This window comes from Notothenia rossii (genome assembly GCF_949606895.1).
Source record: "Notothenia rossii genome assembly, chromosome: 1".
NCBI lineage: Eukaryota > Metazoa > Chordata > Actinopteri > Perciformes > Nototheniidae > Notothenia > Notothenia rossii.
The window spans coordinates 44,211,109-44,225,014 of record NC_136912.1 but is presented as its reverse complement, the minus strand read 5'-3'; the positions used below and the strand labels follow the sequence as shown (position 1 = coordinate 44,225,014).

The 13,906-nt window shown below is 39.5% G+C and overlaps 1 protein-coding gene across 1 annotated transcript; it reads left to right on the top strand.

The window, feature by feature from the left end:
• The first annotated feature begins 8,345 nt into the window (after nucleotides 1–8,345).
• LOC307020557 (uncharacterized protein) lies at nucleotides 8,346–11,834 on the top strand. Its single transcript, XM_079652014.1, has 2 exons — nucleotides 8,346–9,136; nucleotides 9,483–11,834. Exons 1-2 carry the CDS (start codon nucleotides 8,663–8,665, stop codon nucleotides 11,118–11,120), a joined length of 2,112 nt encoding a protein of 703 aa, XP_079508140.1. The 5' UTR covers nucleotides 8,346–8,662; the 3' UTR covers nucleotides 11,121–11,834.
• Nucleotides 11,835–13,906: the final 2,072 nt, after the last annotated feature.

Genomic DNA, 13,906 nt, shown 5'->3' with positions numbered 1-13,906 from the left:
TGTCTAGAACCGGCCCTGGTACTAGGCCTCAAGAGCCTTTCTTGTGCTGACACATAGAAACAAATTGTCGGGGCGCACTTCGCACACACTAAAAAATTCCACGCGCTCGCTCACATTATGCTGGGCCCACGTGCCTTAGCACCGCTGCTATGACTCCATCCTATGTTCCTGGAGCAAATCTGAAAATACTTGGAGTTATCAGTGGAGTTCCCATAGAAATCGACATAGAAGAACTCAAGAAGGAAATTAAAGGGGGAAAAGTGACTGTAGTTAAGCGTCTTCCTACTAGGTATCAGGGTAAGATAGTGGATAGTTTGTCTGTTCTTCTTCAGTTTGAAGAAACAATTCAACAGAAGATAATGATCGGTTGCATGAGCTTTCCAGTAAGAGAATTCATCCCTAAACCTCTGCGGTGCTTTAAATGCCAAAGGTTTGGGCATGTGGCGGACAAGTGCAAAGCAACTAAGCCCAGTTGTCCAACATGTGCGGGGGAACATGAATATGGTAGTTGTACTGCAGGTGCTAAGGTGAAATGTTGCAACTGTGGTGGGGAACATAGTACTGCGTATCAGGGCTGTGAAGTGCAGAAAAAGGCCAAGGAGGTACAGAGATACAAAGTGCAAAATAAAGTCTCATATGCTGAAGCAACAGAAAAGGTTTCACTAAACATAGCTAGTGTAACACTTCTTATCTTGGGCTATGCTATCTGACTAGAAGGATTCTGGGTTCTACTAGAGTGGATAGACACGTAAGTAATTAGACCAGAGACCAGGTGGTTTGAATAGAACAGCCGGCAATTTACTGACGAAATAGACAAATAGACAAAACATTAAACATAGACAATGAATATTTTCTACAGTATAATCAGAGGTAAGTATTTCACCTTTCCCTTGTTTTCTGATTTCTGTGACTTAGCAAATGGTATCCATATAGGTTGAACAAAATAAAATAGCTTATTTTATTTGAGACCGGTCTACTAAGTATTATTTATAGATTTTTCCTATTTTAATCTCTTCAATATCCTGAGTTAACTTTTTCTTTTCCCTTTTCACAGGTAAAATATATCTAATTCAATGAAAAAAACACAATTGTACCATCAATGAAATCAAATGAAAAAAGAAAACCTAGAGTACAATATATAGTGTCTCTTTAAATCCAGGTACAATTTAAATCCAGTTCCAACCTTATAATTTCTTCAATACTCCTACCACTCTGGCAGTGAGTTCAGCTATTGTCTCTTGATAAACCAGCAAGTCCTCTCACTGGCGCGAAGGTCAGAGCAGTCCGTGGGTCTGGCTCGCCATCTTGTATCATGGCGCGTGTGTGTGTTGTCCTCTCACTCGCGATCAACTTTCTTATCCAGTCCAAAAAACCTGACCTGTACGACAGGTCATGAAAGAATATAAATATAATATAAACTAACAATATAAATTATATAATTACATTTTCAAAACTACTGCAAACTTAGGTCTTTTGTCAATACAGCTTATAATGGGGCTCAAAATGGCAGCTTTACTCTCCTCTACACGTGTCATTTATCCTGTTCACACAAAATAACACATATTTCCCCTTGTAAAATACACATTAAAGCCACGTAGTTTCAGCCAAACAAAATAACAAATACATGACATTGCAAGCCATGTTCATAGCTTCCCTTACAGTTCAACAACATGAAATGCTAACAATGAAACTAACATTAAATCACTCATACAAAACTTTTCTATGAAAAGGTTTGACTCACCAAAACACCGTTGGTTAATGTTCTATACCGTCTACTGGGTTTCCCGACCGTGTGGATGGTATTTTTATCTTTTTTAAATCAACTTTGAATTACAAAGTTTTAATATAATTTACTCCGCTCGTCTCATCTGCGTCTTGCTCCGTTCTCTCTTTTCTCCTGCTACGCTGCGCGTGCCTGGTGGTGAGCAGAGATCCCTAAAGGAACAGTACCTTGTAATTTGTCATACTACTTTTATTTATTATATTTTTAAAAAGGGATTGGTCAATGTTATCATTGACCAATTTTAAACGTGTATCCTTTAATGAACTCACTTTTGAATGACTTTATGCTTACTATGTTTTAATGTGGGTTACACTAGGAAATCCCAAGTAGCATCAAGTATGTTCTCTTCAAAAGATTTTCCCAAACTCCCACAGGCAAAGGAAAGATCCACAAAGTGTTCACATAAGTGTGTGATAGGAGAGGATGCATTGATTGTTAATAAGTACACATTTGTGGCCTTTTTTGGAAAAGTGGTGAATGTTGCTTTACAACAAACAAAAAAGAGGTCAAGACTGAAAACAATAGTGGAAGCAGCAGGTGAATTTTTGGGGATAAAGGATATAACCGTTGAAATGATACATGATATGCTAGCTCCCAATAATGATGATTAACAGATTATTGAATAGATTAATGTTTTTTCTCATTTTGCAATGGAATGCTAGAAGCCTTATTGCAAATGGACAAGAATTCAAGACCTATATATATCAGTTAAAAGAAAAACCAGAAGTTATTTGTATTCAAGAAACATGGCTGAAGACTCATTCGGACTTCATAATTGGGGGATATACTACTATAAGACAGGATAGAAATGATGGCCAGGGAGGGGGATGTGCAACATTTATCAGAGAAGTCATGTCTTATAGTAGGCTAACATTTAAGAACAGTCATGATTTAGAAATAGTGGGTGTAGAAGTTTGGATCATTAAAGGAAAATTAGTGTCCTGAATTTTTATAATCCATGTAATAAACTCAAAATAGAGGAATTAGGCAGTCTTTGCCAAGGAAATGAAATAATATGGTGTGGTGATTTTAATGCACATAATACAATGTGGGGAGGGAGATCAACAGATTACAACGGACAGGTGGTGGAGGACTTAATGGAGGCAAAGGAATTAGTTTGTTTAAATAATGGGCAAGGTACAAGACTCAATTTTAGAGATGGAACAGAGTCTGCGATCGACCTAACTCTTGTAACAAGTGAATTAGCTTCTAGTAGCAGTTGGGAAGTATTGGCAAATAACAGTATTGGGAGTGATCATCTTCCGATTATAATCAAGTTTGATATAAGTCATGTGGTTGAGCTAGACGGTATCATGAGATGGACTTTTTCTAAAGCAAATTGGGAGATGTTTGCTAAATTGTGTGATAATGAATTTGATCAGATTGATATGGCAGGAAGTATTGATGAAATAAATGAGCAATTTACTTCAAATATAATTAAAAGCGCTAATCAAACTATTGGGAATAAAACTGGTAAACTTAGTAAATGTGTTAAGATGGTACCGTTGTGGAACAAAGAATGTAATGATGCAATCCGAAACAAAATCAGGCTGTTTGGAAAGCTAAGAAAGACACATTCATTACACAATTTATTAGAATATAAAAAGGCCTGTAGGCTCAGGTAAGGAACATTGTTAAAAAAGCAAACAGGGAGTGTTGGAGAGGATTCTGTTCAAGTATTGGGAGAACTACACCATTAGATAAGTATGGGGAATGGTTAAGAAGATGAGGGGAATAAGACAGCAGAGTAACCTTCCAGAGTTAGAGAATGGAGGGGAAATTGCCACTGGTGCTATGGAGAAGGCAGAAATTCTAGATAAACATTTTGTCAAAGTTCATTCTTTGGAAAATTTGACAGAAGAAGGTAAGATCAGGAGGCAGGAAGTGTTAGATAAACATCCTAATGTATATGAAGAAAGACATTCGTCGCAGAGTGTTGTAAATATACCTTTTTCTATTCAAGAGTTGAGAAGAGCATTGTACAGAGCAAGTGTAAAATGACTGCTCCTGGGAAAGATAATGTATGTTATATAATGTTGCCAAATTAAGTGATTTTGCATTAGGAAAGCTGCTGGAGATGTACAATAAGATCTGGGAGAAAGGGAAGCTGCCAATAATATGGAAAGAGTATGTCATTATTCCTATTAGAAAACCTGGGAAAGATCCAACCAGTCCAGGCAGTTATAGACCTATAGCTCTGACATCGCACTTGTGTAAAGTTATGGAAAGAATGATAACAGAAAGGCTCACATACTACATTGAGAAAAATGAACTAATGACTCCTTATCAGAGTGGGTTTAGAAGAGGGCGGAGTACTTTAGATCCACTGCTGTGCCTGGAGTCTGAAGTCAGGAAAGGCCAAGCGAATAAGGAGTGTGTTGTAGCTGTATCCTTTGATGTGGAAAAAGCTTACGATATGATGTGAAAGGAAGGATTATTAATAAAACTGGACATTATGGGTCTGGGAGGTAATGTATATAATTGGATTATGGATTTTTTGTTTGGCCGTGCCATCAGAGTCCGAGTTGGCAATTCATATTCTCGAAGGCATGAAGTTGAAAATGGACCCCCGCAGGGGAGTGTCATCAGTCCTCTTTTATTTTCTATCATGATCAATGATATATATACAAGTAGGATCTGATATTGGTAAGTCACTTTTTGCAGATGATGGAGCTATTTGGAAAAGGGGCAGAAATGTAAAATATATTGTAGCTAAGATTCAGGAAGCCATTACGGAAATTGAAAGCTGGTCTCTGACATGGGGGTTTAGATTGTCGGTGGAAAAAACTGAAACTTTATTTTTTACGAGGAAAAGGATAGGTGAGGAGGTTAGGTTAAAACTTTATGGACAAGATCTAAAGAAAGTGAAGACATTTAAATTTCTGGGAATATGGCTGGACGAGAGAGTCACATGGAGTACTCACATTTATAAAGTAGTAGATAAATGTAAAAGGGTTTTAAATGTTATGAGGTGCTTGGCAGGCACTAAGTGGGGGGCTGATAAAGCTGCTTTGAGGAACGTATACACAGCCTTAATAAGATCAGCCATAGAATATGGACTAATAGTAGGGGTGCACCGAATGGGAAATTCTTGGCCGAAACCGATACCGAAAATAGGAAACAGTTGGCCGAAAACCGAATGCCGAAAGGCCGAAAATGATTAATAGAAATATATATATATATATATATATATATATATATATAATGCAGTGTTTCCCCTAGGATGGAGTTATAGCAGCGGTGCTAAGGCACGCGGGCCCAGCAAAATGTGAGCGCGGCGCGCGTGGACATTTTAAGTGTGTGCGCGTGCGAAGTGCTTCCCGCCATTATGTTTCTATTTGTCTGCCAGCACAAGAAAGACACATACATCATTAAAGGCTTCAAATGTATTCAGTATTGTATGAACATAATTGGTGGTTGGACATCACATCCTCTAGGGGGGTCCGGGGGTATGCCCCCCCGGGAAGATTTGTTTTTACATTTTAATATAAAATGCTTCAATCTGGTGCACTTTGAGCACACAATGACTAGAGACTAGTTCTAACTCTAAACACCCATATGAAAAAGATCGTTTTACATTTTAATAATCAAATAATTGAACATACCAATAAACTACCATAGCCAATAACACATATGTAACTTATTTTATTTTTGTTGTTCATTTACATCACTTTCATCAGGCAATTTTTTAGTTTAATATCAGGTGTCAAAAGAGCATGGCACCTAGTAATGAATGTGCCAAATGTCTCCACTTCGTTCCACTGCCCCAGTGACTTGAATATCTTGGGTTCTGCCACCCTTCATGCAGATCTAGATCCCTCCGCTTCGCGTCGGGATCCTGATCAGCCTGTCGGGTGTTCTTTTCCCCATAATGACCGCGTCGCTGCACATTATCCCTTACAAACTAGCTAAGTTAGCTAGATGTAATTCATTCTTAACTGTAGGCTTTTATCAAAGTATTAATTTACTTAATCTAAATGTAACAACATTTTAAATTATAATAACTTACATTTATGGCGTTATGACCTTCTTCTTGAGGTGATTGTGTCCAAATAAAGTTATGTCTGCTTCAACTTGCTGTTGTCTGTCTTGTCAGGCAGTTTTCCTTCAGCTCTGAAAATGACAGCTTTCCCGCGTATCGGTGGCTCGAAGTTGCCGCGAGCGCTAGGGGGCAGCACTTATAATTATTTTAATAAAAAAAAAAAAAAATTTTTTTTTTTTTTTATCTGCTTGGGGGCTTGCGCCCCCTAGCAGCGGCGCGCATATTTCAGCAGCGGCGCAGCGCCGCTGCTGAAAACATATAGGGGAAACACTGTAATGTATACATTTTTTACCAATGTTGTTCAGCTGCCTGATTATGGAAAAATAAATGATTATGGCAAAACTTAACTTAAATAATAATCACTAATATGGGTCCATAAAACATTTATTCAGCACTTTTGAATGTATACAGTACATTAATTCCAAGTCAAGTGCATTTTCTTTTCTCTGTAGGATAACTACAACAAAGTGCATTCAGAACAAAGCCAAGGTGCTTTAAAACTGCATAAACATCTAGGCCAGTAGGCCTACAACAACATATTGTAAATAAAGACTGTAACAGCCAGGCCTTCAACAACAACAAATGCACCTATAAGTGCATGCATACAAATGTGCAAACTGGATAAATCCACATGAATGTAACTATTTACAAATGAAATTACAATTGAATTTCAAGAATCTGTAAATAAGGCTGTCTGTCCTCAAAAGCAAAGTAGTAAACATTGTATAAAGATACATAAAGTGAAAACTGGATACAAAATCCACAATCAATTACAAATTAAATTACAATTTCAAGAATCTGCAAATAAGGTGGTCTGTCCTCATGAGCAATGTAAACAACATTGTATCATTTAGATACCGAAAGTACAATATATTGAACACTGTGCTGCTGTCATTTCCCCCTAATGATAACCTGAGATGGTGAATTATAACTCACAATGAAAATTGTTCAGGAAAGTGGGTATAGAGTAGACATGTAGAACTAGATAAGCTTATGATAAGCCAGCCTTGTCTACTTATTAAGGAAAAGTGGGAAGTTATTTTTAATGAACAGTAGCTTCTCTGCTTTATCAGCCATAAGTCTGTTCCTCTTCTCATCAAGCACATGAGTGGCAGCGCTGAACAGTCTCTCGCTGTCAGTGCTTGTGATTTGATCTTACTCCGCATATTTGTCCGGGTGTTTTGATTTCAAGTGGTGGAGTAATCCCGAAGTGGTGAAAGTCTTTGCAGTTACACCCCCTCGAGAAATGTCAGCTGAACACGTTTTACAAATCGCAATCCGCGCCTCTTTCTCTGATATTTTTAAATATCTCCAAGCGGCAGACATGTTGGCTGTGAGCCAGCCGCGAGCATGGTTGCGCGCCGTGCTTGTCGCCGCGTTTTGATTACGTCATCACAACAACACTTTAGTTTACCAACGTAACCCTGTTCTCTGACATTCGGTGTTATTTTTTCGGTGCTAGAACCCTTTCGGCCAAAAGCCGAAAGGACCTTTTTAACCATTTTTGGCCGATAATTTTCGGCGGCCGAATATTCGGTGCATCCCTAACTAATAGTGTATGGTTCAGCTGCATATTCTTCTCTTCAAAAATTAGATAGAGTCCAGGCACAAGCACTGAGGATATGCTGTGGGGCAGTAAGATCTACACCAGTGTCGGCACTTCAGGAAGAGGTCGGAGAAATACCAATTTCTTTGAGGAGAAAACAGTTAATTGTTAATTACTGGGCAAATCTACAGGGCCATAAAGATACTCACCCTACTAAACAAACGGTACAAACAAGTTGGGAAAGTAACAAAATTTAAAAAGAAAGTTTTTGTGTTTGTGTTTCGGAAATATGTAAGGAATTCAAAGTTAAAGAATGGAATATTAGTCCGACGGTGTTGTTATCAGCTGTTCCACCATGATTGCTACCTCAACCTATAGTAGATTTGTCATTATTGAAACGGTTACATTCATTAAAAAACAAAATCAATGTACAGGCTTATGTGAACACTGTTCTACATGAACAATATGGGCACTTTATACAAATATTTACTGATGGATCCAAAAATCCAGAAAATGGTCTAACTAGTTGTGCATTTTATGTTCCTGAATTAAAAGTCAAAGTGGGAAAGCGTACAAGTGATCACATTGCAGTATATACAGTAGAGATGATGGCTATCTCTCTAGCACTTCAGTGGGTAGAGGAAATACAGCCAATGCGAGTGGTCATTTGCTCTGACTCCAGTGCAGCACTGGAGAGTATAGACAACTTCTCTTCAGAATGTCGTCAGGATATTTTATATGAAATTTTACACATCATGTTTAGGTTAGTTCATCTGGGAATTGTTGTTCAATTTGTGTGGGTTCCAGCGCATGTGGGTATTAGAGGGAATTAAGTAGTGGATCAACTGGCAAAATGTGGTTTGAAAGTAAACCAGATTGATATTATGATCCCATCAGTAGAGCAGAAGTCAAATCTTTTACAAAAGTGGTGATCAAGCAACAATGGCAAAAACTATGGGACAGTAATGTAGCGTGGTACAGAGTGAAGTAGCCCTCCACTACACATTTAATTTGAAAGTCTTTTATTTTGTTCTGCAAAGAGCAAAAATATGTATCTTATTATCACAGTTCGCCACATACACACACCTAGACTTGCCACCCGTTCCTTGAAATACGTATTTGTTACGTAATTGGGAATTAAATGTTGCGTTCCGTATTGAACCAATACGGAACGCAGTTTGTCCCGTATTTTCACAATCTGTCCCATGCACGTCTGTCACACACACACGTGAACACTGAACTAACAATAATGAACAAAATAAAGGACAGGAAATATTAAAAACAGCAAAATATGTTGGCGGGAGGTGCGCAAGACCTTCCGCGGACTCTCCTCTCTGCTCTGCCTCTGTGCCAAATCCTGTCTGTCTGCCTGTCAGCCCGGCCCGGCCCGGCCCCTTTGCGCTGCCTGTCGTCGTTACGCTCGCTACGTTACGTCATTACGCCGCTCTGTCGCGGCGTGATTTTTAAAAACAAATGCAAGATGTCTTCAGATACGCCACCTCATCCTCAAAAGAGGAAACACCGACAACAGAAATACAGACGAGAATGGGAAGAGGCAAACCAGTGGCTTGATAGGGTCCCTGAAGATGACTACAAGGCAAATTGCAAAGCATGTCGCAGAACATTTTCAGTGTCGCACGGTGGGCTGTCTGATGTCAAACAGCACGCAGCCGGGGATCTCCACTCAAGAAATATCAGAACACAAAGGAGCCAAGCACCAGTGTCACAGTTCTTCATAGCTGAAACATCTCCTGAGATTGATTCGGTATGATATGGGACCAGGGGTGGGTAGAGACTCTACCCACCCCTGGTCCCATATCATACCGATATGATTTTAAAGTCTATTAAATAAACGTGTATTTAATATTATCAATATAGAATGAAATGTAACCATAAAGAACATCTCTGATTCAGAATCAGAACTCTTATGTTGTTATGCTAATGCTGCTCATTTGAAATTATTCCTAATAGATTAACAGCAAATAAATACTGTGAATAAATAGGCCTACTGTGAATAAATACGATTGATTGATTGATTGATTGATAAATAAAATAAATAGTGACAACAATATGAAAGTAATAATCTGACATCATCCCATTCCCCCCTCTAGATTACTGCAGCTGAGGTGACACAGGTATACCACACAGTAAAACATAACCTCAGCTACAACAGTGCTGACTGTGGACACAAGCTCAATCAAAAGACTCTATCTGATTCCAAAATGGTGAAGAAGATGACTTTGGGGAGAACAAAGCAAGAGGCACTGGTGAAAGACGTCCTGGCCCCGAAGGCAGTGGGTGATGTTCTCAAGATCTTAACATCACCACCCCTCCCATTCTCCATACAGACCGATGCTTCCAATAAAGGGAACAGGAAGATGTTTCCCCTTGCTGTCCAGTACTTCACTCCAGAGTCTGGTGTCACCAACAAAATGCTGGACTTCATAGAGAATCCAGATGAGTCAGCTGCTGGGATTGTAGCTCTCCTGGAACAATCCCTTGAGAAATTTGGCTTGTCAATGGATCAAGTGACTGCATTCAGTGCTGACAACACAAATGTCAATTATGGTATTCACAACTCTGTTTTCACCAACCTGAAGAGAAAACAAAACGATCTGCTGCGAGGAAACTGCCATGCCCACATAGTGCACAACACAGTGAAGCACGCCCTTGACAAGCTTACTGTAGATGTGGAGAATGTTGTGCTGAAGGTCTATGGCCACTTCTCCATTTCAGCAAAAAGAAGAGAGTCACTCAAAGAATTTTGTGAGTTTTGTGACGTTGAATTCCAAGAGATCCTACGACATGTGACAACCAGGTGGCTCTCCCTCAATCCAGCCATCCATCGGCTGATGCAGACCTGGACTGCACTGAAGTCGTACTTCATCAGTCTAGGAGACGAGTGTCCCAAGCAAGTGCAAGCTTTGTTAAAGCTCAACAGAGACTCAACTGTGGAAGATGAAGACATTGTGGAGATTTACCTTCTTTTCTGCAACAATATACTCTCCCTCTTTGAGGAAGTAGTAAAGAGCCTGGAGAGCAATAGAACCACCTGTGTTGAGTTGTATTCCATCATGGATGAATTCAGGCAAAAGCTCATACAGAGACGAGACGACCAGTTCTATGGGTACCTAACAAGGCAAAAGCTGCAGCGCCTCCTCCCTCATGACGCACACATGGCAAGGGCCGAATTCACTGCATTCCTCAATACAGCCATTTCATATGTTGAGAAATGGTTCGACTTCTCCGAAGAGAACTGGCTCTTCTCACTGCAGCCTCTCTTACTCCAACATGGCAACCTGACCTTTAATCAAATTGAGAAGGTGGCTACCAAACTCAACCTCATCAATAAATTGAAGATGAATGAGCTTTACGATGAGTGCACCACAGCCAATACAATCCTGAGGAGGCTCAGAGAAGAATATTCTGAAGCATGGAAGTCCAAGGGTGTGGCTGCGAGGTGGATGGCTGTGTTTAAAGAAGTGGATGTGCCCAACATGCTCTCCATCATGAGACACATCCTGAGCATCCCAGCATCCACTGGATACGTGGAAAGGATCTTCTCCAGAATGACCAACAAGTGGAGTGACTGCAGGAGCAGGTGCTCAGTGGAGCTCATCAGGAGTGAGCTCCTCATTACTCTGAACTTTGAGCAGACCTGTCCAGAGTTCCACACCACAGCTCTGAAAGACAAGGAGCTGCTCAGTGCTGCAAGAAGTAACAAGAAGTACTCCTGGAAGAAGAAGTGAGGAAGAGAGGGGACTGTTTAAACCTGTTCTAACAAAAAAAAAAGGACATAAAGGAGTTGAGGGAAGCTATGCACTTTATTTTTTATCTGTTTATTAGTTTTATGTTATGCACTTTCTTTAGGCGTATCTTGACTCCACTGGTGGCTCCCAGTTATGAAGCAGAGGGTATGCGGCCAGGTTCAGACTTGGCTCAGGGAGTGATGTTATCAATCTTTTCATTTGTCATTTTGTTCAATCAGATAATCATAACAGGTTCACAAAAGTGTTTCATTTTAAGATGATTCGTAAAAGAGTCCTCAGGCAGGCTTTGTTACAGCTGTTACAGCACTTTATATGCATATAATACAGACTAGCATATGCTCAAGTTCAGCCTAGGTCAGTCTAATCACCCGTAACAAGTTTACAAGTGTGTTTCATTTCATTGTTTTCTGCCTTAAGTTTAATTGTTCCCAAATGTTACACTTAAAGCACATTCTATTGTAGCTTATTTAATTTAGGTGCTGTTCTGTTTCAGTTAACGTGCCCTATGCAGGCAGGCTTTGTTTAATTTACTATGGCTATGCTCAGGTTCAAATGTTACACTTAAAGCACATTCTATTGTAGCTTATTTAATTTAGGTGCTGTTCTCAGGTTCAGGCTAGTTCAGCCTATGCACAGTATGTATTTAAACATACAAGTTTACAAGTTCATTGCTAATAAAGCACTTTAAACTAAGTATGACTACAGTAAATGCTTTCTTGACTACCCCTTCCTTACTGACCACCAAGTGACCCCAGGGCCCAGAGGCTATTATGGTATGTGAAATCATGTCAATTATTTAAATCAAAGCATTTTGGTTCATATAAAAAATAGATATATTTCTATGCATTTCAGGAGTTTCGGACACCCGCGCGGCGTGAGGGGTGTTCCTTATTTCTATTTCTGAAAGGTGGCAACCCTACACACACCGTGACTTCACTCAAGTTTGTGTTTTTACGTTCTCTGCACGTATTCACTACTAACACAGAAACATAATGAACATTTGCATCAACATCCAAACAATAATCATGTCTATTGCATTGTGTTAGAAATTAAAATCAATGTTTTGATGGTATAATGTAGCTTAAACATACCGTCAGTTTAAACGCTCTTTTATACTGAAAAACCAGAAATTCTTGTGCACAAGCAGTTAAGCTTTTATTCTGAAAATCCTTCATCTACGGTTAGCATTTAGGATGTGGCTAATATACGAATTCCTAAAGAGGTGAATTGAGAAGCGAAATGACGTGGTGTGGTGAAAACCGAAACCTACTGATTTAACACTACAACGATAGATGTCGAGATACTACCATGTTGAATATTAAATGAAAGTACAGTTTATTTGAATACATTATTGTTTACAGACGAGAGTAGCATGTGACAACATCCGGAATGACCGGAAACCAAACGAGCCGAGAAGTATTGTTTAGAGTATTGATTACAGCGTTTAGAATGTGTTAAATGAAAAGTGATGAAAGAGAATATGAGGAGAAACGGCGTGTTAAGCATATATTGAATGTGAAAAGAACCTATCCTCTGTTTAAATGCAATAACGGACATTGGAGACGAGGTGAGCCGGCTGGCGGGGAGGAGCCAGCAGAGGATATATAACAGCGCCGGAGGAGAGATCCAGGCTCTTCTCTTCTTGCTCAGGAGAGCCAGATCACAGCTGTTTTCTGCCGGAACAATATTCTGTCTGTAACACTACCGCGCCTTTTTTAATTAAAGTATCCCATTTTAATCTTTTCAGAGACTCCATTTAGTCTCATTTTAAAGCTTCTCTCCTGGACGCGAGAATAAAGAACATATTTAACAATTGGCGAGCTAGCCGGGATCTCGCAAAACCGGGAGAGACTACAGCAGGCTGCTTGCTGGACCCGCTGGCATCCGTTCAACACACAGAGAGCTCAAATCAACTAGGTAAGGAGAAACCTGTTATATCGAATTCTTCAATAGTTAATGTAGGACAATGTTAGTTCTGTGTGTTTGACGGCGGCCAGCGGATCCTGAAAATAGCTGTGCAATTTAAGTTAAAACAAGCCTAAATTGATAAACATTGGTATCCAACGTGGCGTTGCTTTGTTACAGGCAGGGTGAGTTCAATTTCTTTTTTTCTATTTAACCCTGCATGCTATTCGTTTGTCTGTTATTACATGTCGGCTAGAGGCCAAACACTATATGTGTCTTTTGTTGCGTTTTACGTTTTACGTGAATGGTTTTAGGCCATTAAGCAGTCGGGACTGCTTGAGGCAAAGACACAGCCAAAGTTTGAAGCTAAGGTTATTGGAGTGAGTGTTTTGTGTAACAACAGTGTGAGGCTGTTTTAAAAAAGTCCTTTTTCAAGGAAAAGGCCTGAGGAGTTTGAAGCTTTCAGTGGTTACTTTATTTCTGTTTTTCAAGACATTGCGTTGTGGATTACGGCAGGAAGTGCGACATTCGTGCGTTAGATAGACGATATTCTTCTGATTGTGTTTGGATAGCGTCCTATTTGTCCCATAAATAGCGTGTTTAAACAGAAGAGATGACCATACTGGCTCTTAAAGTCAAAACATTTACGTACATGGGTAGAGGGCTATGACGTAAGGGTATGAGGCCCATTTATCATTGTAAACTAAATAGAAATGTTATTTTAAACTACAGTGTTGTGTGTTGAATTTACTAGACAAAATATCACCTCACCAATTTCAACTCCAGGTGTTTTCTCAAATCCCTTTGTTCTTCAGGTCAAAGGTTGGAAAACCAGTTGCCATCTTGTCTTGACCTCATGT